Genomic DNA, 24,983 nt, shown 5'->3' with positions numbered 1-24,983 from the left:
ATTAAGCAAGACATAATCTACATACAACACAGCCGCAGCAAGGATGAGGGCCTGAGTTAAATGTGTCTCTGTGGCTGATAGGCGGTGCAGAGGCAGAGGCCTGATTTGTAGGTCTTCAGGACAATTGGAGCCTGCTGCTGTTCTTAGGGACTTACCAGTAGATAGACTAGCTCAGAGACACAGGGACAAGGGGTTGAGGGGGACTCTCAGAGCACAAGCCCTAGGCATACTTTTGCTGCCTGTGCACTATAAATGGGATCACGCTTCACCTGGCAAGCACATCAGTTTGTGTTCAATACAGCTTGAGATCTGTGAAAATATGTCTAACAAGGAGGACTGAGTAAGGTTTGGCCAACTTGGAAAGGTGGGCAACATGAGGAGTACAGACATAGCCAAGTAACACAGCCATCTGCATCGTGCAGGCGTAGCACAACGGGGCAGGGAAGAGGGACATGTGCAGGTCATGTATGTGAGTGGCATTGGAGAGCTTCAAGCAGTGCTCCCGGCTGTCAGTCATGACTCCATTCCAGCTTTCTTTCATTGGACATTGAGCCCTTCAAGGTTTTCTGCAAGAGCAGAAGGAATCCTTCGGTGTAAAATACCTTGAAAGACCAGCACCCTCCTTGGCTTTCTCTGACTTACACATACAAACAATCCCATGTGTTATCAACTATCTGTTAGAAAAGCATGTTTTATAGACAACTCTCTTTCCTATAAAAGACTTTGAAACTGCATGGTTCATTCAATTTGTTTTAAAGTCTAACCTGCTAGCTTTCAGCCCTTTGTGAAAACTGCTTATGATCACAGACATCTGTGACATTTCCCCTACCCTTTCCACAGGCAGTCACAATCTCCTCTTTCTTCAAAGTAGTTTGAGCAATGCTATCCCCTCTCACATGTTCAATTCATTCTAGGTAGGAGAGCAGAGCAGGGAGCTGATGAGGTCAGGAGCAAGGAGACAGGAGGCAAGGATTTGAGTCCCAGCCATGGGGTAGAAAACAAGTTTAAGGAACCAGTTCCAGAAATACAGAATCATAGAATCATTAAAAGACCTCTGGGATCATCAAGTCCAACCATCAATGCAACACTACCATGTCTCCTAAACCATGCCCTCAAGTGTGATGTCTACACGTCTTTTAAATACCTCCAAGGATGGTGACTCCCCCACCTCCCTGGGCAGCCTGTGCCAATGCCTGACCACTCTTTCAGCGAAGAAATTTTTCCTAATATCCAATCTAAACCTCCCCTGATGCAGCTTGAAGCCGTTTCCTCTCATTCTTTTGCTAGTGACCTGGGAGAAGAGACCAACCCCCACCTCACTATAACCTCCTTTCAGGTGGTTGTAGAGAGCGATAAGGTCTCCCCTCAGCCTCCTCTTCTCCAGACTAAATAACTCCAGTTCCCTCAACCTCTCCTTATAAAACCTGCTCTCTAGACCCTTTACCAGCTTCGTTGCCCTTCTTTGGACATGCTGCAGCACCTCAATGTCCTTCTTGTACATATGACTGCTTCTAGAGAATTGCTTTGGCTGGAAGTACTCACTGTGCACAAAGAAAATTGATTTAAAATCAAAATATTAAATGAAAGAAATATGCAAGTGGTATAACAATATAAGCTTACCAGAGAGAAAAGAACCTTAATGTTGAAAGCTTTGTATATCTTAAGATCTGAAAAAATACTCATGGGTGGTGTTGGTTCTAAATCTTGCCTGAGCTTCAGAAATTAAATTGTGAGGAAGAAGCAGCCTCTTGCATCTGCAACCAGTAACCACAGCATGAACAAAACACTGACAGGGAACATCGCTCTAGGACAGAGCCCTTCTTTTGTTATCAGTAGTATAAATTTACATTAAAACAAACATGCCTGGAGTGTCCTTTGTCACACTAAAGACCTAATACTTCCACCCTGTTGTTACTTCACCAGTCAGGTCTTATTCTTTGGCTAGTTTTCAACATGGAAGTGAAAAGTTTCTTCTGTAGCCCATAGTCTATAATAATTCCCTTTGATTTTTTTTTTTTTTTCCCTTGACATCTCTTTTTGTCTTGTCAAACTAGAAGACTTACTTTGGGGCCTTAACACCTGTAAAGCCTAAAATGTATTGAGCAGTCTAAGATCTGCTGACAGGTCCTCAGAAGTCTCTATTAGCATTACTACATCCCGTCCAGCATTTCTGAACACATTTCCCAACTGTTCCTTAGATTGGGAGCAGTTTTTATACACGGTGCAGCCCCTCATCTAATAGAGTCTCTGTCAGTGAATTGAGCTCCTGGGTACCATCAGAGGGCTGCAAGAGAAAGTAAATCTGAGAATGCCCACAGTCTCCCCGTATGTTCTGGCACATGAAAAGACTCTGTATTACCCTCCGCTTTCCTTCTCTCCTATTTGCATTTCTGCGTGCACGCAGGGCAGGTACACTGCGAGCTGGCAAAGCCACTAGGAGAGGGTACAAGCTGGGGGATGGGTTAATCAGGCTAAACTCACTGCAGGCACTGGGATTTTAATGCCAGAAAGTGCTGGTGGAATAATCTGCAGTTGATATCTTCATTTTCCATGTGGTACGCAAATATCTTCCCATATACAGATGGCAGCTGGAGAAGCACACTATCGTTCCTGTCTGTTGAAGGGTGTAATAAGTACTCCAGGAGTAGCAGGTAAAGATAAAGATATTAAATAAAAACAAATGGAATAATACTTTATTTATTGCCTTAGTACAAATCAAGAATAACTGCATTCTGATTAAGTAGAAATAAAGTGTTTCCCTTCAAAATCTGATTCAAGGGAGCCTTGAGATCTTTAAACTAGATTTAAGTTAACATCTCCAGTCAGGCACATGTCTCTGAAGGACAGCTGTTAAAAGTGGGAAAAGGGCAGTCGCAGAAAGAGGTTGGTGACTGCGTTAGAAGGGAGAGCAGTCTGAGAGGGGACGGTGACGCTCGCAGGAAGGGAGATGCCTCCGCAGAAAAGGCAAATGTGTGGCCACCGCTGAAGGTGTTACTGCAGAGTAACTCAATTAGATGCCACCCCTGTAAAAAGGGCAATGACTCTGAGCTAGGTGTTGCCATAAGGAGCTATTCCAAAAGGACTTTGGCAGAATATTTATCCCCCTATAGCTGTTCTGGTCAACTGTCATCTGCAAATAAGGCCAACTGGGCCATCTGGGTTCTTGGTCTGGCTTGAAGAAGCAATGAGCCTTACAACAAATCTGCCCAAGCTTCCAGAAGAGGGAGAGTGGCAGGGTGGTCAGCTGGGGTCAGTCGTAAATTAATGTTTTGGTTTTTCTTGATGACATAAAATTAAAAAGCCAGTTATTCATTTTTGGTGGAAGGAAGACTTTTACACAGGCGTAACCAAAATATTGAATTTGGAGTGTATTGGGGCTGGCCTTCTTAAGTTTAGGCGGCTGAGAGAAATGTATGTATTGTTAAGGAAAGAAAAGTATTAAAAATGTGTTGTCTTTTTTTTTATAAAGTTGACGTTTGTATTTTTGCCACAAGCATCATTTCACCTTCTTATATGTGCGTAAGCAACTATATTTAAATAAGAAATGGGAAAAAATTAAGTATAATACATTGGCTAAAGAATTTAATGACACTTGTACATTTTTATTTACATATCGAAGTATTAACATTTCAGCCCCTTCTTCCCCAAGTCACTTCAGATAATGACAGTTGTTATTGCCGAGTGGCAGAAGTGTTTGCTGGGCGGTACGGTTGCTTCCCAGCTTGCTGTGGCAAATCAGGCTTTGTCACCTTCACTTAGCAAATAACAAAGCTAAAAGTTAGATGTGTCATGCAGCGCTGTCCCTAGACGATGCACAAATAACACAAGACCGTTATTGAACATGCTGCACAGTATTAAATTCTGTGTCTTTGGTGTCGGTAGGTAGGACCTCAGGGGTGTAGTGTCCGAGGGCACTGTATCTGCCATACATATTCAGTATGCTCACCCGGGCATCCACCAAACATTACCGCATCTCTGATATTCATTTAAATAATCAGGTTTGCTAAAGAGTTTGTTAAAACTCTGACTGGGTTTTCGGGGTTTTTTTATCTCCGAGGAGGTAGGATTTCCTCTCTCTTGGATTGCCCGCATTTTGCAAGCGTCATTCAGAAAGCCAGCATCGTGTCCGTAAGAGGAAAATAGGGTTATAAATTCTGGTAGGTTAAGTGCAAACAGATAATAAGGGAAACTAAAAAGACTTTTAGGAACAGTTTGTAAAAGACAAAAGAACAAACAGCAGACCTTTTTTTCAAGCATATCCAATAGCCTGCTGGAGAATTTATGGGAACAGTAGGTCCCACTGAGAGGAATACAAATAGACCTCTCAGAGAAGATATTGCTTTAGCAGAAAAACAGACTAAATTTTTGGCATCGGCGTGCAGTCTTCCGTAAGTTCCTGACCCACAAATTACTGGCGGCTCAGACACTCTTCTGGGCACACGTGGCCACCTGCTGCCTCGCTTTTACACTTCCCCATTGTGCCTGCTATTGGTAACGGTCAGAGCCAGGGTACAAGTCTAACAAGATGTTTGATACAGCCGTTCTGTGCTTTTCTGTGGTGTTGGGGTTTTTTTTAAGTTATATTAATTTGCTGTGCCTATATTGACAGCTCAGTCCCAATCAAGGCATGACTTGACAGCAATTTATGCAGACATTTCTTGTCCTTCACTCTTGACGACAGACCAGCTAAGCCTGAAGCAGGGCACTCTGTGCTTGTGGTCTGCCACTAGACCTCTGAGCTGCTCACACATGTAGCCATTACGCAGTCGGAAGGCGCCAGCTCAGGAGAGCACGTATGATAACTGCTCTTCCAAGGACAGCACCCGAGGGCATTTTTCGCTTAAAGCATTAACGGGTATCTTGAAGGGAAGAAAGGTTCCATGAATTGGGGCCAAATAAACCAGACAGGTTTTGAAACAGAACAGCGAGGAGCAGGTAGATGAGGGATGGATGGGTGTTAAAATAGTCTTAGGACATTCATCCAATGTATTTGATTTCCAAGTAATTAAAGCAATACGCTGATAACCAAATCTGTGCAAAGCAATACTACAAATGCTAGTGAAATTTCCCAAAACCTAGCAAATTGGCAGAGGAATTTCTTTTGAAGCTTAGAATATGAAATCCTGGTCAAGCTCACATACGGAAAAGGCTGGGCTTGTCATTTAAGGTAGCACTCTCACTTTACAAGGGAAACAAGTGGTATGCCTCGTACTGTCTCAGGGTTTGTTGTCTACACAGAAATGGTCTTCTACTGTAATAAAGGACTGCTAGTGAAAGTGCATGGTTGGGTCCCTAATTCCATAGTTATACAACCACTTTAAGGTAACGTAAATACAGGCTGCTGTTGGAAGGGATTATCTACCATTCCAATCACCTTGGATATGTATTCCCAGCCCGCATGGTAACCAGACCAGGGAACTGTTCTATTTATAAATAAATAGAATCAAGAAAAAAGTGGAGATAGACTTGTCCCTTGTGGTGGCAGCCCACACCTTGGCTTAAAATTCAAAAGGAATCACAGATTTTAAAAAGAGACTAATATAAAATAAACTCCAATTTAGAACAGTCCATTTTCCTATATTAAAATATTTGGTCTGAAACAAGTAGAATCTCACCAGAACACCCTAACAGCTATCTGTAGCGCAGGCTTTACAAGCCTGCAGCTCCTTAGATAAAAAGCCCTCTGAACACAACCAGAAGGTAGACTGATTCACAAGCAAATAGGCGCGCAGGTCGTTAACCATAAAACTGGGGAAAGAGGGACATGGGGAACGGACAGGTATTTCAGTTACTCTAAAGCTTTGTTAATATTTACCAAGAGAGAAAAACCTTAGTGACCAGGGAGGTTGAAGCAACGCTAACAATGGCCATACTGTATACTTGTAGCAGGTATTGAGTATTTCATATTTGAGCATTTTTGGCATCTCAGGGGATGTTGGGATGTTTTTCTGATTCTGAAGGGCCTTCGGGGTGCTTTTTGTGTAATGCACTAGCATGTTGCTGCCCCAGCAGCACCACCTTCTCTAGCCTCCAGAAGTAGGGAAGTCTTTTCAGCCATAAATCCTGATACAATACAATAATTCAAGGACTGTTGCGCAGTTTTCCCTTGTAAGAAATAAGTTAGTCAGGAATCCAAAGCACAGGCATATTGTGCTAAACTTTCACTGTGCTAAACTTAAAGCTGCTTTAATGTCATTTTCTAGTGTAGCACAAGCGGAGAGCCAGATCTAATAATTTTTTCTTCATGCTCAAGATATGGAAACAATGCACATGCTTTCTTCTTTGACTGAGCTTCTTTATAGGTAATTTTCATGCAGACTATTCCCTGCTTTCTTTGTTTATGTCAGACTTTCACGGACATTGTTCCTTATTTCTTTTGAAGAATGACCTCAAGCTTGTTCCTCTTTTAAAAGTCTAGAACTCCATATGATACCAAGAGGTGCAGTCCCACTGAAGATGAGGACCAAGGACTTGGATTTGGCAAAATTAAGTCACCTCTTATCTAAGTATTATTTTCTTATCTAAGCATTACTGGAACTGTTTGTAGAAACACACCAGAAAATACTTATGCCACCACCGATGCTGGGGTGAGAAACCTGATATGGGAATGGAAAAATTACTTTGCAAAAGTCTTTTTCTCTTGCTGCTGATAATGTTACCTCTCACATGCTTTGATCAACAGAACTTTTATTAGAAGTCTCTTCCATACTATTATAAATAGGAGGAATATCACAATATAAAAATTAGCAAGGAGAGAACGTGAATGATACCCAATAAAAGAGCCAGTTATAAACTGTCTCTGTGCCCATTTTTAGCATAATCCTGCCTGTAGCACTGACATTTTGCTTTTGTGCCATGTTTGGAAGCTCAATGTTTCATTCTTCTGGTTGCATTTAACTGTGACAATGAGAGATACACAGATTTATTTTTTAATAGGATTCAGCATGCCCAGCAGTCATTTAGTTGGAAATGCTTTAAGGCAGAGCTTCCTGACTTAGTTCATACAGGCGCTGTCATCACAAAAAGAGATGGCACTGCTCCGTGTCCCTATCAGCAGTGGCAGCAGCAGTTCCAGCTGTGTGCAAAGCTGCACGTGCACTGTAGGAGATGTGATTCTAGCCCTAGTGTTTCTCTAAGTCCTCTGCTGGCCTTTGCACACAAGGCGGAGGAGAAGTAGTATTTGGTCATAGCCTGTCTCCTCTGGGATTGTTTTGAAATTGCTCCCACCCCATGCACCGTACCTGCAGGGTGCCTGCTTTAGGAGTGAGTTTGAATCCTTCATAGCTTTCAAAGCAAAGGCCAGTGAAAGCATCATTACATGCTTAATATCTGCACATGAGAAAAGAGAGATGCAAAAAAGTTATGGTCAACATCTTCAAAAGCATTAGTGCCTAGGTCTCATTGAAATCAATCTAAGCTAGGAGTCTAACAAACTATGGACATCTCTACTCAGGTCACTTAAATGGAACCTCTGCCCCACTCATTGGGAGTTCCATCTCACTTCACGGGGTCATACCTGTCCCTCCAACACGTAGCAATTGTTGTTCATGCAAACACAGTGTATAGAAAGGCATTACCTACTTTCTGAACTTTCAGCAGACTGAAACCTCCTTTAATATTCAGAAATCTTTCCAGTTCTTAGAGAGAACCGCTAGATGATTGCCAATGACAGAGTCTCATAAGGTTTTGAAAAGCAGACTTTATTTAATAGGCACATCGTTGCTTTAATAGCACTGGGCTGCACAGCTCACTTCACCATTTGTAAATGGTTTTGTTTGATTACATTGCATTTCCTCAGTGTCGGTAGGATTCAAGTAAAAAAGTTACTGCTTTTACTTCTCTGTCATTTCTCAAGATGGAAAAAAAAAAACAGTACAACAACTAGCGCACAGGAGCGTAGTACAGACAGAACTTCCTGCGATCCAGTAGAAATCAAGACAAACTCTAACTTGAGCACTGAACAGTTAAAGCTGCAAGACAACCACACTACGTTTGCTCAGATGGGATTTTGCATTATGCAGGATAGAGACAAATGTTGCCCACTAATACAAGGGACAGGCTTTCTTATACTGAGAAACAAAGACTGTCCAGCACAGACAAGAATGAGGGTTTCAAAACAAAACAGCTCACATGAAATTAGCTTCCTTATTTCTGATTATAAAAGTTGTACTCCCTCAGCTCTAAAAGTTAAAAGCTTAAAAGAAAGGTACTGCTTACAGAACTCTAAACTTGCAATTAAACCAGCTTTTCAGCTTTTCCCCCTATATTACAACTCTTTGTGATAAGAGAAAACCATCTTTAAGAGACAAAACCATAGCATTCTGGATTATTTTTGTAATTAAGTAGTTTACTTGGTTGATACATTTCTTCCCTGAAAAACTGCATTTTAATATTTTATTAAATTCCACCAGTAGAAGCATACAAAATCAGAAATCATTAGAGGAAAATAATATTGCTCTAACAAAAGAAAAAAGCATGACTTCTCACATAGTTTTATGAACATCGTAAAAGAAGCACAGATGGCATTGAAACATTTTGAAAATGGAGAAATATTTTGTGAGTTTCAATGTTCTTAGGTTTACATTCTATTTTCTGAATGGATATTTCCAAAGTTAAAATCTTGTGGGGTTTTTATACATTTTCTAGCATTGTATAAGACAGACAACCTAAAACCAACAATGCAGAAATCTAGCGTGCTGCACACTTTAATATACACTAGTTACTTTGGTTACTAGCACTTTACACTGATGGTACCTACTGTATTTGTAAAACTCATTTTTAAATCAGCTTGTCAAAGCTTTTGAGAAGCAATCTGGGCAATAAGGTGGGTATTTTTAGTGTCTACCATGAATACGGCCAATTACAGAATCAGAGGTCGCTCTCTCCATACAGTGCCGATGAAAAAGAGGTGTAATCCAGAGCCCCAGGAACAGAGCCTGGGCCGGTGTAGGGAGGCATTCTCTTGATGCAGTACTGAGCCTGCTCAGGAGGCAGCTCTCGGCGTAACTCATCTGCCAGGATGTAAGGCTGGGAGGGGGGAAAGGATTGACAAATTCAGTATGTATTCTTCAAAGACACAAAGTATATCTGTTTTCAGTAGCTATGACTAATAAACTCGGACCTCCTGCCTATTTCCCTGAGACCAAATGTTCTCCTCCATAAATTCCATCTCTAATGATGAATTGAAGGGGACAATCCTACCAACAAACTGATTGGGTCAATATCCAGTCTCCGGATATGTGACTGTCTATGTCAGCTACCAAGCACTGCGCAGCCATGGATAGACTGCTGCTGATACAGCTCATCCGTGGGTAGGCAGGCAGTATCTCTGAAGTGCACTACTGCCCCTTCCGCAGTGACAGGGCAGACACATTTTCAGTCAGATCCTGTTAGTTTCAAGGACCTAATATATTTGTAATGAAAAATGCATTATTGCTCTTCATGGTTTGCATTTATGATATTATTTACGATATGAAATTATATGCATTTATGATCTCTGTTAACAGACTCGACATTATTTAAAATAGCAATGTAATGAAATCCATTTTCTTTTTGAGACAATGGCTTTCATCTTCCTCATGAAATCCTACCTGAGGACATGTCTGGCATTCAAGATGTGGTCCACAGTAACTGAGATCACAAAATCAATACAAACAGCCAGAATGAGAAAATCAATAGAGCCCTGACTGCTCCAGAAGCTCTTGTGTTGCCATTATCCTCCCTTTCATCTTCATACACCACTCACTCGCCAGAGGATCTGGCTGTGGGGAGGAAAGTATGCCAAATTCAGGAGCTTCCTCCACGTACCCAGTAACTGGAGGAGGCCTCATCCTCCTCCTGCTCCTCCTAGGATAGGGGTGCACCACATTACATCACCCTGTTCAATGAGCTGCTGGGTCACAACATGGCTCAGTTAGGTGTAGTCTTGTGCAGCTGGCCCAGCCTATGTACCAGAGGGCCAAACTCTGCAGTGAAACATCCAGACAACAGCACGAAAGGAGAATGAGTTCCTCTCTAACCACGGATGCTGTGCAGAAATAACCTGAAGTACAATATATCCATTATACAGACATCTTGTCTAAGATGTCTAATTTTATGTTGGCTCCTTGTGATATGAGGGTATACAGACCAAGCCTTGAATTCTGCACCCATTTAAGCGAAGAGTCTTGGTTCCAAACATAAAGACTTTGGGAGAAAGCACTTGCCTTACAATTTGAAAACAAAGCTTCACTATTACTAAAAGGCTTGTGTAAGACTTTCAGCAAAGAAGAGCTGAATAGGAGAGGTATTACCAGCTATAATCCTTACAGCCAGCAGCACAGTGACTGACCTTATCTGAAGCCAGGATTCTGAAGGAAGCTATCACTTGCTCCGCCGTGTCTGTGTCTGCTGTTTCTCTGGTCATGAAGTCAATGAAGGACTGGAAAGTGACGGTTCCTTGCCCATTGGGGTCAACCAGAGACATGATTCGGGCAAACTCAGCTTCGCCCTTTCACAGAATCCAAAAGAAACAAACAAACAAAAAATGGTCACTGTAATATCAATCTCCCATCAGCCCGAGTCTCTCATGAACTAGTAGGGACCAGTGGTTACAAAGTTTTTAAAGCACCTTCCTGGCGTAGGAGCATAAATGTCAGAGACAATGAAATCTGTGATCTAAAATGCCCACCCCTTTTTTGTTAAAAGGACTCGGTGCTTTCGAAAAATGTATTCTTTGTCCTAAATACATAGTATGCACCTTTCAATTAACTTTCTGCAACCTTCTCCCCCCTCCCACCCACCCTCACTCGATGCCTGTTGAACTTGTTTTAACTTAATGCTTCATTTTCCACCCCATCCTAAAACCGTTCTAAGTTAGATACCGCACAGGGAGGTGAAACAATAGCCCAAGAAGCATTGTACTTGCAGACCCCGTGAACTACGAGGTAAGGGAAACAATTCTGAAAATTTCATGCCACATATAGGACAGTTCAACTAAGGCTAATCCTTTTTCCACTAAATAGGGTGAATTTGGGGGGAAATTTTTTCGAATAAATGAAGGAAAGCAAATGCAACAGCCAGAGGTAGTTTATGAGAATTAAACAGCATCAAACTCATTCTTCCTCATGCAGATAAAGAAGAAAGAAAAAAAAATTAATTTAAGAACTGTTAATTTCAACTTTTAAAGTTTCCTTAATTCATAGAGCAATGCAGCAGATCATAGAATATGTTTTTCAAGTGTCTAGTTTTACTTTTATCTTCCTTTTTAACCATTTGAAAACAGAGAAAAAGCAAAGAAACAAGAAAACTAGTATCCCTAGTGTAAATTAGTATTCTGTCAATTTAAATAAGCTTTAGTGTTGCTGTGGTTAATGCTATAAGCTGTAAGCAGAATGAGTTGCCGTTGTTTCTTAAAATTCATACCAAATCATAACCCATTGAAATTAAGCAAGCTCTGAAATCATCGTGGTCCATCAATCCATTCTTCCTCTATTGACCAAAACAATGTCAGGAATATAGAAGGGAAGGTTTGAAGAATCCAAGGTAATTTCCAGAGAGATGACGAGTTTAGACCATTGGCATGTTGGATCCAGTGTATGAACAGTATTCAGTGATATTGCCCAAGCAGGTCACCAGAGTCATCATCAGTTTTAAAGGAGGAAGAAGTAACTAACATATTACACACAGGAAACAGACATTTTCACCACGAGAAGTAACATCAGGAAAGGTCAGGGGAGCGATAAGGGAGAAGAGGAGGTGAATGAGACAAGAATACAGAGAACACAACCAATGAAGACAAAGAGAAGGGCAAGGAGAAAAGTTTGTTACTAAACTAGTCAAACTCAGGAGATGCTCAAGCTGCCTCCCTGATGTGAAATGTCTTTGAAAGGTTCCACATGGGATGCTGTAGTGATTAAAAGTATAGCTAAAAACAGGCTGAAAATAGCGTACCACTGACTGTTTCAAATACTCCACTCCAAGGCTAAGGTAGGTACACTGTGAGAGCTTTCTGCTCACATATGGGAAATAAGGACAGGGGTTTTCCTTCTGACTGCAGGCTGTCAGGACTTGGACTAGAGCAGAGGGATGTGGATGCTGGCTTAAAGGATGAGACTTGCAAGATGTAGAAGGAGGGCAGTTGAAGACCTTGTATGAAAGGAGGTTGCTCACTTTCCAGGCAATGACATATATGTGGCATTCTGGGCTCAGAGCTGAGTACACATTAAAGGGCATGATAGTAAGAAGGTAAATAAGCATTTCCTCTGTGTTGTGACACAATGTAGCAGTTTGGAGAGAACTGTGTCATCCTAAATCAGGAGAGACCAGTAGAGAGCTTGTGTTGAGTCTGAGGAAGGGAAAAATAGCAAAAGTCTGAGTGCAAGAAGCATGGGAGCTCCCCACAGTTATCTAGTAGAGACCAATTAAAACATCTCAAACCAAGTAAAAGAAATAACCTGAAAAATCTTTGAAAAATGGATAGAAAAATATGGCTCCAAGTGATGCTGGCAGTCCATCTACTCCAGTTGTCTTCCCCAAGGCAGGATCTGTTCAAAGCATTATGACCAATACATTGGAGTTTAAACCCACAATCTCTTCAGCTATTATTATATCGGCCTATCTGAAAACAGAACAATATCAGTTTCCTCTACCTGTAGGTCATTTCCAACCTGTCCTAGACTGATGAGGCAGGCTTTAAATTCATCAGAATGTAGATTGTCAGATTCATCCTAGCATCCCATCACAGGTCATGCGTTTGGGAAGGTGAAAGGAAAGAAAGAAAGGTCACAGATACGGTTAGTTAGTTGGTTAGTAAAGAACATTCTACTCTTGTATTAATACCCATGCTCCTACAGAACTCCATGGGAACTTAATGTCAATATATTGCAATAAATTACCTAAAAAGTGTACAACTCTTGCAGTTTCATGCTTCAGGTTTTTTTTCTTAGTGGAAGAGGGTCCTTGCTTCAACTACAGAGTTAAAACTGTGCACCCTCTACAGGTGCTTTTTAAACATTTTTGCTGATAAGGCAGTTTTTATTCTATTGAACTGCCAGTTTCCTTAATTTTCTATAGTTGTACAGTGTATGTGAGATGCAGCCAAAGGATCACTGAACCTGGGCAAAACAATTCCGCCCCCCAATTACTGTTACTTCACTTTTGATCTGATAATATTGCTTAGCAACTGAATATGCATATCTCGAAAGAGAGGAGGAGTACAAAACAATTGATTTCTTGTCTAGATCCAAAATAATTTTATAACTGATGTAACTTATTTTCTGTTATCTCTCCTCTTTAATAATCTGTACAGTAAGGATTTTTGCTTTGAAAACTGACTTAAAAACCCCCTTGCATTCCAGGTTAAATGGCTGCTGGTAACACCATGTCAAACTGGATCAGTATTTTGAACCAACGCTTTTTCCCATTTTGCAGGTCAATAAATCCACACTAATTTCTGAAAAACAGACTGGCTTATCTTTTTCTTCCATTTCATACAAAATGTGACCCATCATAGGTATACTTCAGATTGAGTTAACATGTGTACAATTAAAGAGATGTTCTATGATGAAAAATGGTTACCCTCATTGATTTTACAGACCGACAGTTTGGAGAAGATCCAAGGTTTTCTGTCTGCTACATATTTGCCTGCTGGATTAATAATTTATTTTTGAAAATTTCTATATAGCTATACATGACTAAAATTATAGGAGTTTTAACAAATGCGCTAGGTTTATTTAATATACTAATAGGATAAAGTGGTGCTTTATTAAGTTCATCACAGCATGCATTTTTGACATATCATGCTGTTATATTGACTCCCTCTGCATCATCCTCCACTAGCTCCATAAAGGGAAGATGAAAAACAACAGTGGGAAGTCAATTACAAGAGATAGAGCAAAGCTTGAAATCTGGAGCAGCATTTATATAAAAGCCATAATCACAGTGAAGTTTTTTTTCCTTTAACATTTCTATGCAATAGGATAATTCCTGCTATAAAGCACTCAAAATGGTTTATTTTATCATTCTGAAAATGTTGATCTAGACTGGCTTGAAACTCTCCAAAACCATCCTGGAGACAGGCTATGGCACGTCATACCGGGAGTGAAGTCGGCTCATTTTACCTAACCTCTAAAGCCAAAGATACTACTGGGTAACTGCAAAAAAAACTACATAAAAATGGGAGCGAAGAGCCAAATGCTGTCCCTCCACCTCCTCCACCAGGTGTTGGTAGAGGACTATTAGCTACTTGACTACACCGGGGAGTGGGTGGTCAGTATGTGCATGGGCTCCCTAAACCCGCACACACGGCAGCCGTAGTCATGCAGCAGGTAGCGAAGGGCAGATGGGAGTGAGAGAGCCCAGCACATCTACCAATAAACCATTTTCTTTAGGAGAGGAGCGCAATGGTTGTGCTGGGGCTCACAACTGTCATCTGGTTAAATGGAATCCCAGTGAGGGTCCAAGTATTTGTGCCATGTGCCGTAGCGGGTTGTCACATTCTCGTAGTCAACTTCTTTAATCTGCATCATATATGGCCTAAAAAGGCATCTTTGCCTTTGCAGTGTATCAGAGTTTCATGGCATACAGTGGTATTTTGCAATTAATGTGTAGATCGAGCCCATACAAGGGCGTTCTCATTGGGAAATGGTTCTTTGTATTTATTTTTATTGTTTGCAGGTCAACATTAAGCACCAACATTAATTTTTTAAAGCATATAAGTAACTTTGCCTTGTTTATCTTTACCTACCAATACAAAGTAAAACACTGAAATCCCCCTCTGTGTTTCAATACTAGTCCCTAGAAATCTTTTCCCTCCCCTTTGTGATTTATATTTGGCCTTATAAAACAAGTGAGCTTCTGAGTCAAAGTAATCCATTCCTAAATATCTCCCTCAGTTTCCTGAGTGCTAATTGACCTGCATAAGCCTGATCATGTGGCTCATTTAATAGGGAGCTGTTGTTTTTCTGTTAGTAAAGTATAGGGTGGCATGATGGTATTATTCTGTGTGCAGAGCTCCTACTTAAAATCTGTAGTTTGCACAAAAATCAATAGTAGAATATGTTAACAACCATTAGGATATTACATGCAGAGCCACTGCGGATATTTTATCACACACTTCGCAATCTTATTTAGAATTTACTAAATATACTGAATCTGAAAAAGGAATCCCTGCATAAAAAGACTTCAAAACCAGTGACTGACAATGTATCTGTGTTGGTGTCCCAGTTTGCCTGCATACCATACTGCAGCTCTGCACCATTTCTAAACTGCTTCTGTGATTCAGACATCATGTCCCACTTTCTCTTTTTTTCTCTATGCAGGCACACTAAGGAAGGAAACAGACCACCGTTGCTAAAGATTTATATTTATACCTACAACTAGACTGTGCCTTCAGGCACAGCCTCCAGCACGGAGTAGCAGGTAAGCAGCAGCACCTTCAGGGATAAACTCTGGGGTAGCAGCCTGCGTACATGCCTGTTGGAAACACAAGAGCCTAGAGGGCTGCCCCCTTGCCCCAAGGGGCAAAGCGCATTTACCACTTGCCTTTAACAAGGATGACTTTTAACGCTTTCTGTGCTGGCACATCTCTGCTGGTGGATGCACTGAGAGAAACACAACTCTTCCTGCTCTTGTAATCGTTATAGGCATGATGCCCACTTACTGCAGTTTGAGAATCAGGGGCATGAAGCTCCCCTAAAAAAAAAAACCTTGTAAAATACTGAATAGTTTTCTTTCAAATATTCAAGATGTAGAAGCCATTTAAAATAATTCACCCAATTATTTAGCTCTCTTTCAAAGGATTAACAACTGCAGAATTAAGCTCCATAATGGAATATGAACTGTAAGTTTTAAAATTTTTTTTATATATTCTTCTTGGGGAGGAAGAAGGGGGTTCCTTCCTCAGATTTATAAGCAAATGAAGTTGTTTCTAGAAGCACTCAATAAAATGTTGTTAGGTATATGTGTACCAAAATACATTATTTAAAATGGGGAAGGGAGCTACTCTGCATATTAGTACTTTGCTGATATCCTCAACACACACTAAGAGTCAAACATTAAGATACGTCTTAAATTGGAGAAATGCCACAGAAGCCAGAGCTATAGCATGCATAAATGATTCTGCTGTCCTTAGGTATTTAAAGCCTACTCATCAGGGACAGTATTCATATTTGGGATCTTTTCTGGCTATTCATCATTGTGACTAGCAGTCCAATTCTTTCAGTGTATTTTTTAAGCTGTGTCAGGCATTCAGAAATGCTGCTAAGTGCAAGAAAATTACCACATGCACTGCTAATTCCATCTGACATAGAGAAGCCAGTATTTTTTGTGTTAGTGCTTACGTTCAGATGATCCAATTTGACCTTCATTTCTATTTAAGGTAATCAAGACCATAAAAGAATCCACAACTGCCTTCTCTATCTAAATTCCAAGTTTAAAGTCTTCATTATTATTTGTACCCTGGAGTAAGTCCGAAGAACCCTGGGTTTCTTTTATTCACCAGCACTAAATACGTGAGTGTTCAAGGACATAGAAAGGATTAAAAAAAAGAAAAACAAGCCTGCCTCTCTCAAACATGTTCGTTCAATGTCTCCTTCCGGCCTGTGTAGATTGAGTCGCATCTGCCCATTAAATTACAGTGTAATTTAATCAGTATAAGCTTCTCTTTTATCAGTGTTTCTATTATCTGTCTCTTGCAGAAAGCTTGGCTTGGTGGCTGAGTGGTTTTAGATCTTACCTTCTTCCTTTTTTTGACTTGCATGATGCTACCAAGAATGTCATTGTTGCACTGTGTCAGTGCAAAAGTCCTACTAGACCAATTTCTCATGTCTGATGCTAAGGGAAGGAGTATACTAAAGGGATCATATGCAAAATGGTCCCTCCCTTAACATGATCCTTCCAGGACTCTTTTTTAAGGCCTTTGGATTATACCTGTCATGGGGGAAGGTAAGGTCTGCAGCTAAACTTGCAGCCCAGGCCCAGGTCGTTGAGGCCATAGAAACTGATGAAGCAGCTATCTCTTTCCGCTTCTGACCCAGACTCTCAGGCTTCCTACAACAGAAGCAAGGGCAGAAGGTACACTGCCTGAAGCCTTGACTCGTCGTAGCCTGAAGAAAGGAAACAGCCAGGGATAGGCAAGGATCCAGGAGCTGGGAAGCGCTTCGCTGTTGCAGTTTACTGTCATAGCGCATCTCCAACCTGCCTGCAGCTACGTGGCACGAGCGCCCTCTTCCAGGCCATACAGCCTTTCCTAAGGCCTTGCTCTATTGTATCCTGTAGTATCTCAAAGGCTTACTATATGTGCAAAGCCCAAAGATCCATAATAGGGCTGGTTGGTTTAGGATTTAGCTTCTTCCTTCAAGACCTTCCAGGGCACCAAGAAATGCCCATAGTACCTCCTCAAGCACTGAACCAGCCTTGCTGTGAGCGTTGCAGAGAACCCATCTATGAACTAAAGATACAGGGATGCTAGAAACGGCCATCTAGTGTAAGATATACTAGGATTCAGTCACCTTGCTTCCTTATCTTTAGGGAGCTGTCAAATCTTTGTGCAAAGTCCCTGGTTTCCCTCAACAGGGTCTCTCAAATCTGGCGTGTAATTTATCCAGGCCTGGTACTCTGTCTGCTTTTAATAGCTCTAATTGCTCAGTTATCTGCTCCAGTGCATTGGGAAAGCCATTTAGTGTGCTACTTCCTTCCACCCCAAGAAATTTATTTCTGCTTCTCTGATGTTATCTTCTGCTTCCTTAGAAAATACAAAAAGGAATTATGCTGCATTAGAATCACATTAAGGTTTTCCATAAAATCTGTTCCTGGTTCCTATGCTCATGTGTTTCTTCAGAAAGCCAAGGTTTGGCAAATCTGCTTGTCTTTCTAAACAGCTAAGGATATTCTAAAGAATATTTAGCGAACTATGACTGTCAGCATCCAACGCACAGCAAGTATAAGTTCTGGTATTGGTAACCATTTTGAGTGGAGCTGGACAAACAGGGTGTCAGTGAAAACGAAAGTGGCATTTTGCTATACCCTGAAATGATTTGAAGGAGCTGATTCACATGATAACAGAATATAAGTCAGGGGTTAAGCACAATCTGCTAACTACAGGAATCTGTACTGGGAAAAAGGGAACAGCCTGGTGCTGCATTATGGTGATCTTTTTTCAGTGTTTGAAATGTGAATTTGGTTTTGAAGGTGGGTTCATGTGAGCACAGAACCAGCAGAACTAACCCATGTACAGATTGTTCTCCAACTGGGAATGTCAGATCCTGACTGCATGTATTTTGCTATTTTGTCTATTAATAGCTATCTTTTTAACCCTCTATCCATGAATACTGCATAACTCATAGGAGGAGTGAGTTAAGTTTCTTCACATTAGTGTTTTCATTCCTATTTTTGTATTCATCCATGATTAGAAAACTGAAAAAACCCCAGCCTCTTATTTCCCACATACAGCCAGAAAAATAAAGGATTTTCCTTGAGAGCTCTCAGTGCCCCAACTAGATTCCCTACGAACCTATTTCTAGGGGGACGAGCTGTGATTAAAAGGAAAAAAAAAAAACCAGACAAACCCGTAATCCAGATTACAGCAAAATTAAACATGATGGAAGCTGCTGGCAAGTACATAGAACATGCTACACTGCCTTAAAGTAAAAGGGCACATTATTTTCCAAAAGACACAGGTTTATGCAGTTCTGCCTGTTATTTAAACAATTACTCAACCACATTAGCAGAACTATATTTTTGCTTATGGGTAAAGAGTAAAAATTAATCTTTAACGTATCTGTACAATGCTATGATTCCATAGGGCTGTAAATTCTTTGTTAATTGACCTTTTTTGCTGTTTTAAAAAGAGCCCATTGCTACTATATTTGCAGTTTTTTAAAAGGCTTACATTTGGAATGAAAAGAAACTTGCTTTGGGGAAAAATAAATATTGCTAGTTGAGAAAAAGCAGGAGTACTGTACCCTGTCAAAATGATTGAATGATGCTCTGAAGTCATTCATTTGTTCCTGGGTGATACCCTTGGCATCTCTTGTGAGGATCTGAGTCTCAACCTCATTGATAGTTCGAGCAATGGTGGTAAGTAGGAGCTCCCATCCGACACGGATGTGCTATGAGAAAGAAAATACTGATTTATTAAAGAATCAAATATATTCTTATAAGAGTATAAAAAGTACTGTAAGCAAAAAATCAGCTCTAAATATTTATGTGTTCCCTTTTCCATACCACTGGTTTTCCATTATGACCAAGGATCATTAAAAATAAAAATGGCTTTCAGAAAAATATGGAAATGGGTTCTAAATGGGTACTTCTCACTAAAAGTAAAAATAAGTGAAAATAAAACAAGTCTTATGAGATTATCAGGAAGTCTGCCAAATTCCATCATCTGTTGCAGTCTCTTCAGATCAGGGAAGGTAGTTCTATGGCAGAAGAGGGCAGAATAAACTAACAAGTACAAAAGGGACTAAATGGCTACCTCCATAGTATAGTTGGTGTGCTTGTTGTCAAACACCAGGGCTTCTTGTATAAGCTGATGATCTCCTTCCAGTTTGTCAATGTTGTGTTTATAATTAATGATATTTTGCTCATATTGCTTCAGCTGATTCATCTGGTCCTCCAAAGGCCCTGTCATTTCAATAGAGCTGCGGGCAATTTCCTGTCAAAAGGAACAAAGACAACCCCCACCCAGTGAAATTTAAGCTTCAGATTTGCTCATCTGACCAATGTTCACATAAATATGTAATATTTTCATACTAAGAAGCAATAGTAATAAAACCTTCATACATTGGAGATGATAAATTTTACTGTAGAAAACACATTTCAAGAGAAATGTGGCCCTTTTATTTCTGGAATTAGTATTGAGACTCCATTAACCCTGGTATCTTTCCTTTACAGAAAGCAGAAGCTAAACAGTAATTTTTTAGTGACTGATTTTTCAAAGCTACATCTCCTGCTGAGCATGAAGGTACCACTTGTACAAGCTTCCAAAGTTTTAAAAATCATCCTAACAGGTGCTAAAAACTCCAGGATCAAACAGCTGGTGAACTATCATGGAGATTGCTGTTGTCCCATATATAAAGCAGAGATAAAAACCACTTTATTTGTCAGCTTCTGCTTGAGAGTCTGACACTCACCTCCATCTTGGTCTGGATCCACGGCCCAATGACGTTGGCCTGAGCAGCAAACTGGCGACGCAGGCGCTCGTTGGCGTGCTGGCGGGCTAGTTCCTCCTGCAAGGATTGATCCCTCTGAGGCACCAGCTGCTTCACCTGTTACAGTGGGAAAGCACTAAGTGTGAGCAGGCACAGCTGAATAGTTTAAAACCAAATGGAATAAATAAGTCTTCAGCGACTAATTTTCTTACTGGTCTGAAGGCTGGTATCAGACAGACAAGCCAGAAACATGATCACTATTTTATTTAACAATTCTGTGCTAACATAAGAAATTGCTTAACATGGTCTTGGACAGAGAGACTGACATGGAGAGAGTAGAAATTCTCACCTCGGGCTGGATTCAAGTTCAAGACAATTATTTAACTTGAATTGTTATTAGAGCAGTTACTTTGCTTTCCTTTTGAAACACAGGTGATTTTTCAATCTCTAAGTAATTGTTCTAAGAATAGTTGGTGCAAAACATTTTATTCGAGCACAGCCATTATGATAGGATAGCAGGAGACACGTTCTGTCCATCATGTGTATCTGAAGGTCTCTAATACATTGGAAAAGCTTTTTTGGCTTACCCTTTTGGATAGCCCTGGGAGACTGAGTTTAGTCCTTACTGGTCGGTTTTTATAACCCATTGAGGGTGTGTTCTTGTCCATGTAGGTTTATGTATTTGGTAAGTTCATACATTCTACACAATCATTTACCTTCAGCATATTATCTGTCTTGGTTCCTAATGAAATAAAGTTTGTGCGATTGCTCTACAAGCCTCTCTTTAATCCCTCCCTAGTAATTTTTTACGGTAATTGCCAATTTCAATCTAATTGGACAGAACATTAATGGTCCCAAAGATGCTAATTTTTTTTACAACATTCATGAAAAGCAGAAGCTGGGCAGAAGAGACACATGAACTACTGTTTATACTGAGAGAAAGAATGCAATCATTTTATGTTCTTTTGATGGCACCCCCTGGCCCATTCGCTGGCCAGCCACCAGCTCTGCACTAGCCTCAACACATGCTTCTCTTGCTCCGCCAAAAAGCCAAAAAAGACATAGGTAACAGTGAGCGATGGAGCAAGGGATATGGTGAAGCAAGCCTAGCAAACAGAAGGGAGAGCAGAAGGTACTGTAGAAAGTTCATTCTGGCATCTGATGATCCAGAATAATTTACAGATTTATTGTAAAGTTCTCTGAATATTCTCAGTATTCCTAAAGTAGAATACTGTGTTACAAAGTCCTTTACGTATTTAGCATACATTACCTTTTCCCACTTGCTACGAATCTCTTCAACAGTAACAGTGCTGTAAGGATTGCTTGCGCTTATTCTCATGCTGTAACTCTGAATAACTTTTTCAACTTCGTTCTGGATTGACAGTATGGCCTGTCTTTCACCATCTGCCTCTGGCAAAGTAGCTTTAAATTGATCGTGTGCGGTGATTAAGCTCTAAAATCAGAAACAGAAAGGGAAAGCATGAAAACCTTAACGTTTCTTTCAACATCTGGAAGATCTATAAATAAGCACGACTGCTCTCTCAGCCTCTCAGATACCCTGTCTACATGCATCTGTAGATACAAGAAATAATATATGTAGATAGATTCATGAAACAGCCCTCATTGACTTTATCAGGACCATTGCTTCTTCCATGAGGTCTGAAATATGCCTGCATACCAATGAAGAACCCTATTTATAAAAGAGTAGACATTGCCTATCACAAAGAAAATGTCAGGACAGATACTGGGTTTTTGTCTAGCATGTGTTCTACTTTCCAAGAAGGAATGGCTTCCTTTCTTGTTTTCCCATGACTGTAAGCCAAAAAATAGACAACCATTTACCTGAATTTCCTCTATGCTATGAACAATAAACATGTCCTGTAGGTCTTCCATAGCACCTTCCATCCAGTTGTTGAAAGGAGCAGCTCTTTTGGCAAACTCCAGGTGAAGCTGGTCAATTGTTTCGAGCAATTTCTCTGTCCTCTGTACAGGTTGGGAAAGGTACATTCAGTTGTTACTAGGGCAGGACCTAACTCCACACATACACCCACCCATGCACAAAGTCACACCTCATCTTTCCAATAGCAAATGATGGCTTTGTTGACTGATTTCACCACCTGCTTTGAGGATTTTCGCTCAAGGCAATAGGACTAGTTGCAGTAAAGATACTTTCACACTCTCCAGCATGCTAAAAGGGGTGTATGCCTTTGAAGGATAACAGGTGAAACTACTTTTTCACTACTGATGTTTTAAGTATTTTTGTTATTGTGATCTATCTGCAAATCAATTAAAATCTGCTAATCTTGCTTTAGTGATTTCTTGTAAGTATAAAAGGGAAGAATTAGACGTATGTTTTCCACCTTGGCATGTAAGTGCGTGACTTCATCTTTCCTTAAGGAACAAGTTTTTGGAAAGTAACTCAGTACTTTGGAATACTCACTACCAAAAAATCAACCCAGTGCTGGCCATTATCCTATACTTCACCTGATTAAGCTCAGACAAATATGAAAAGGTAAGCACCCAATGGCTTTTGTTATCCTTGCTGGACACCGAATTCTCAAAAAGCGGTGCTATAGCCTGCATGCTGTTTGTTGCTGCTTTAGAAATGCCCGTGGCAGCTGAGCACTGTCAAGTCTGCTGTGAGCAAGTCAATCTGTTTGCAACTGAAACCACAGCAGAATGAAATGGAGATGTGAGGAAAGGGTTTATTGCTGTTCAGATTCCAAAGCGGGTGCTCGATGGCACTGTTTCCAGATCCGAGGCAAATGGTTTATCCCCCCCTCCCTGCCTCAGCTGAGGCTGCTGATCAGTGTTATATGGTTTACCTCCAGTGCCTCTCTCCTTTTCTGAGTAAGTGTTCCCAGGCTGTCCCATTGGTCACATATCTTTTGGCATCTATCATTGACACTTGCAGCATCATGGTAGTCCAGTTCACTACGAAAGAGTGAAGACAAAAATCTCTGTGACTTTCTGAAAGACAGGAGCAGTTGTGTTGTCCACACTCTTCCACTGGCCCTCAGTAATTCTTCCCGTCTTTTTTGCAATATTTATTCTTCAGGTAAGCAAGTGTTGCAGTATAGACAGGTGTGATGTAGACATTCAGCATTTCAAGAAGCAGCACAGGAACAGGATCAACCTCCTCTGCTGTGAGAAAAATCAAGTGCCCATCTGTGACACCCAGGTACTAAAGACAACTAAGGTGTCTAACCATCTTTGTCCCAGCTGTTCCTGTGGCACAAGCAATTTGATCTCCTGAAGACCAGAATGCTTCAGTCTGGGGCTTTAGCACATTTCTGAAGATTGGTACAGTTTTAAATTAATTGGCCTGAAATATACATTTTGTTTTAAATAATCCTATGATCCTTTCCAGCCTCATATGCTCTGAAATTATTTAGCTGAGAAGCAGTCCTCAGGTTGTATTCAAAGCATAATCCCTCTCCCACAAGCCTGGCAATACTAATAGGGGCTGCCCAGATCTGGGGCACAAACAATTTTCATCTTCCTCTCCAGGAACTCCTCACAGAGCTACACCCTAGAACTGGCTAGTTCAAAGTACAGGAATCTCTTCAGTGCACCCACAAAGAACATAGCAGTTAGCATTGCTTTTTCACCTGCTTAATAGGCTTACATTATCCTGTCAAAGCAGCTTACTGTTCTGCCTAAGACTGGAATAACTTTTTAAGGTTCTGTCTTGAGATTCTGCGCTAAGTTTGTCTCTGACTAAATTTTTGATCTCGGTGGCAGATAATCCCCTTGGTTCTGCTGCAGCTACCATGACCATAATAAAATACGTGTGTTTGGCTCTTCGGGAGCTCACTTTTAGTGGTGTATCATCATCCACTGAATTTAGCTCTTGGCTGCTCCTTGAGGGCACTGCCCAGTATTAAACACTGCAGAGGTTGTGATTATGTGACAGCATGGCAATATGAAGCTAAGATTTACTTTAGGCTTGAACAAGACATTAAATGCAGACAGAATTTGTTCCCTTTTTTTTGAACGTTCTTCTCTAGGCAGTTGGCAAGAGGGATGTACAGATCACTTCCACTTAGAGAATCACAGAGGACAAAATGGGAGCAGAGGTAGCTTTCCGCTATGAAGCTACACTGTAGACCAGGAGCAGCATTCGTGCTTCCTCCTCTAAGCTCAGTCAGAGCAATCAGGTTCGGGATAAGGTTGAGAAGGATGTGAACCATTCTGTTTAAAAGAGGCTTCAGATGTGCTGCAATCAATTGACTGTTGAAAGTGAAGAATGATAAAACAAGTAAAAATAAAATGCCATAACAATATTTAAAAATACGAAAACCAACCCAAAATTGTGAAAGTAAAACTGTTAGATTATAAGGAGAAAGCTGCCAGCAAGCCATACAATACAAGGGCTCCTTAACGCAAAAACTTGTTTCCTCCTTTAGAGCAAGCCTTTTTGTTAGCCTTCAACGGCTGCAACAAAAACCATCTATTTGTTAAGAAATTTTAAGTCAGAAGCGTGGCGTTTTGGATGAAACAGGCTGAGATATATTTTGCTGCTGTGAGGTTTTGGCTGGAAGTTGGTTTTTTATATTGTAGCATATTATTAGCTGATGTTCCTGTGTGAGCTGTGAGGTCACTAAGTGGATGGGATGTGAAGATTTGTATTCTGGTCTCCTTTCACATAACAAATCTAATATACCAGAATATAGACAGGGTATTTTTCCAGATACTCTAGGTCACATCCCTGAGAGTACTGCAAATTTTATTTTTGCATCAATGGATCACTTATCTCCTTTTGTTGATTAGGATAAGGGCAGGTGTCCTTCCATGAAAGTGAGGGACTGATTGTACCAGCTCTGGTCAAAGTCCTGGAAGGTAATTGCAACG

At 40.7% G+C, this 24,983-nt stretch overlaps 1 protein-coding gene across 4 annotated transcripts in view; it reads right to left on the bottom strand.

Moving 5' to 3' along the window:
* Window positions 1–7,679: 7,679 nt before the first annotated feature.
* ACTN2 (actinin alpha 2) overlaps window positions 7,680–24,983 on the bottom strand; it is a 68,746-nt gene continuing 51,442 nt past the window's right edge. For 2 of the 4 annotated variants that reach the window (XM_009511312.2, XM_064445757.1), the window contains 9 exons: window positions 22,955–23,063; window positions 21,972–22,112; window positions 21,400–21,582; window positions 20,112–20,246; window positions 19,454–19,633; window positions 18,942–19,088; window positions 11,404–11,469; window positions 10,331–10,489; window positions 7,680–9,027 (listed from right to left, as the gene is read on the bottom strand). In XM_009511312.2, the coding sequence (XP_009509607.1) occupies window positions 8,869–9,027; window positions 10,331–10,489; window positions 11,404–11,469; window positions 18,942–19,088; window positions 19,454–19,633; window positions 20,112–20,246; window positions 21,400–21,582; window positions 21,972–22,112; window positions 22,955–23,063 (1,279 nt within the window). In that variant the 3' untranslated portion in view covers window positions 7,680–8,868. Of the gene's footprint in view, window positions 9,028–10,330; window positions 10,490–11,403; window positions 11,470–12,629; window positions 12,708–18,941; window positions 19,089–19,453; window positions 19,634–20,111; window positions 20,247–21,399; window positions 21,583–21,971; window positions 22,113–22,954; window positions 23,064–24,983 lie in introns of all 4 variants that reach the window. The other 2 variants (XM_064445759.1, XM_064445758.1) reach the window with 2 other exon arrangements.

This window comes from Phalacrocorax carbo, chromosome 3, assembly GCF_963921805.1.
Source record: "Phalacrocorax carbo chromosome 3, bPhaCar2.1, whole genome shotgun sequence".
NCBI lineage: Eukaryota > Metazoa > Chordata > Aves > Suliformes > Phalacrocoracidae > Phalacrocorax > Phalacrocorax carbo.
Note: the sequence above shows the minus strand (reverse complement) of the source record. Positions and strands in the feature narration are given on the sequence as shown.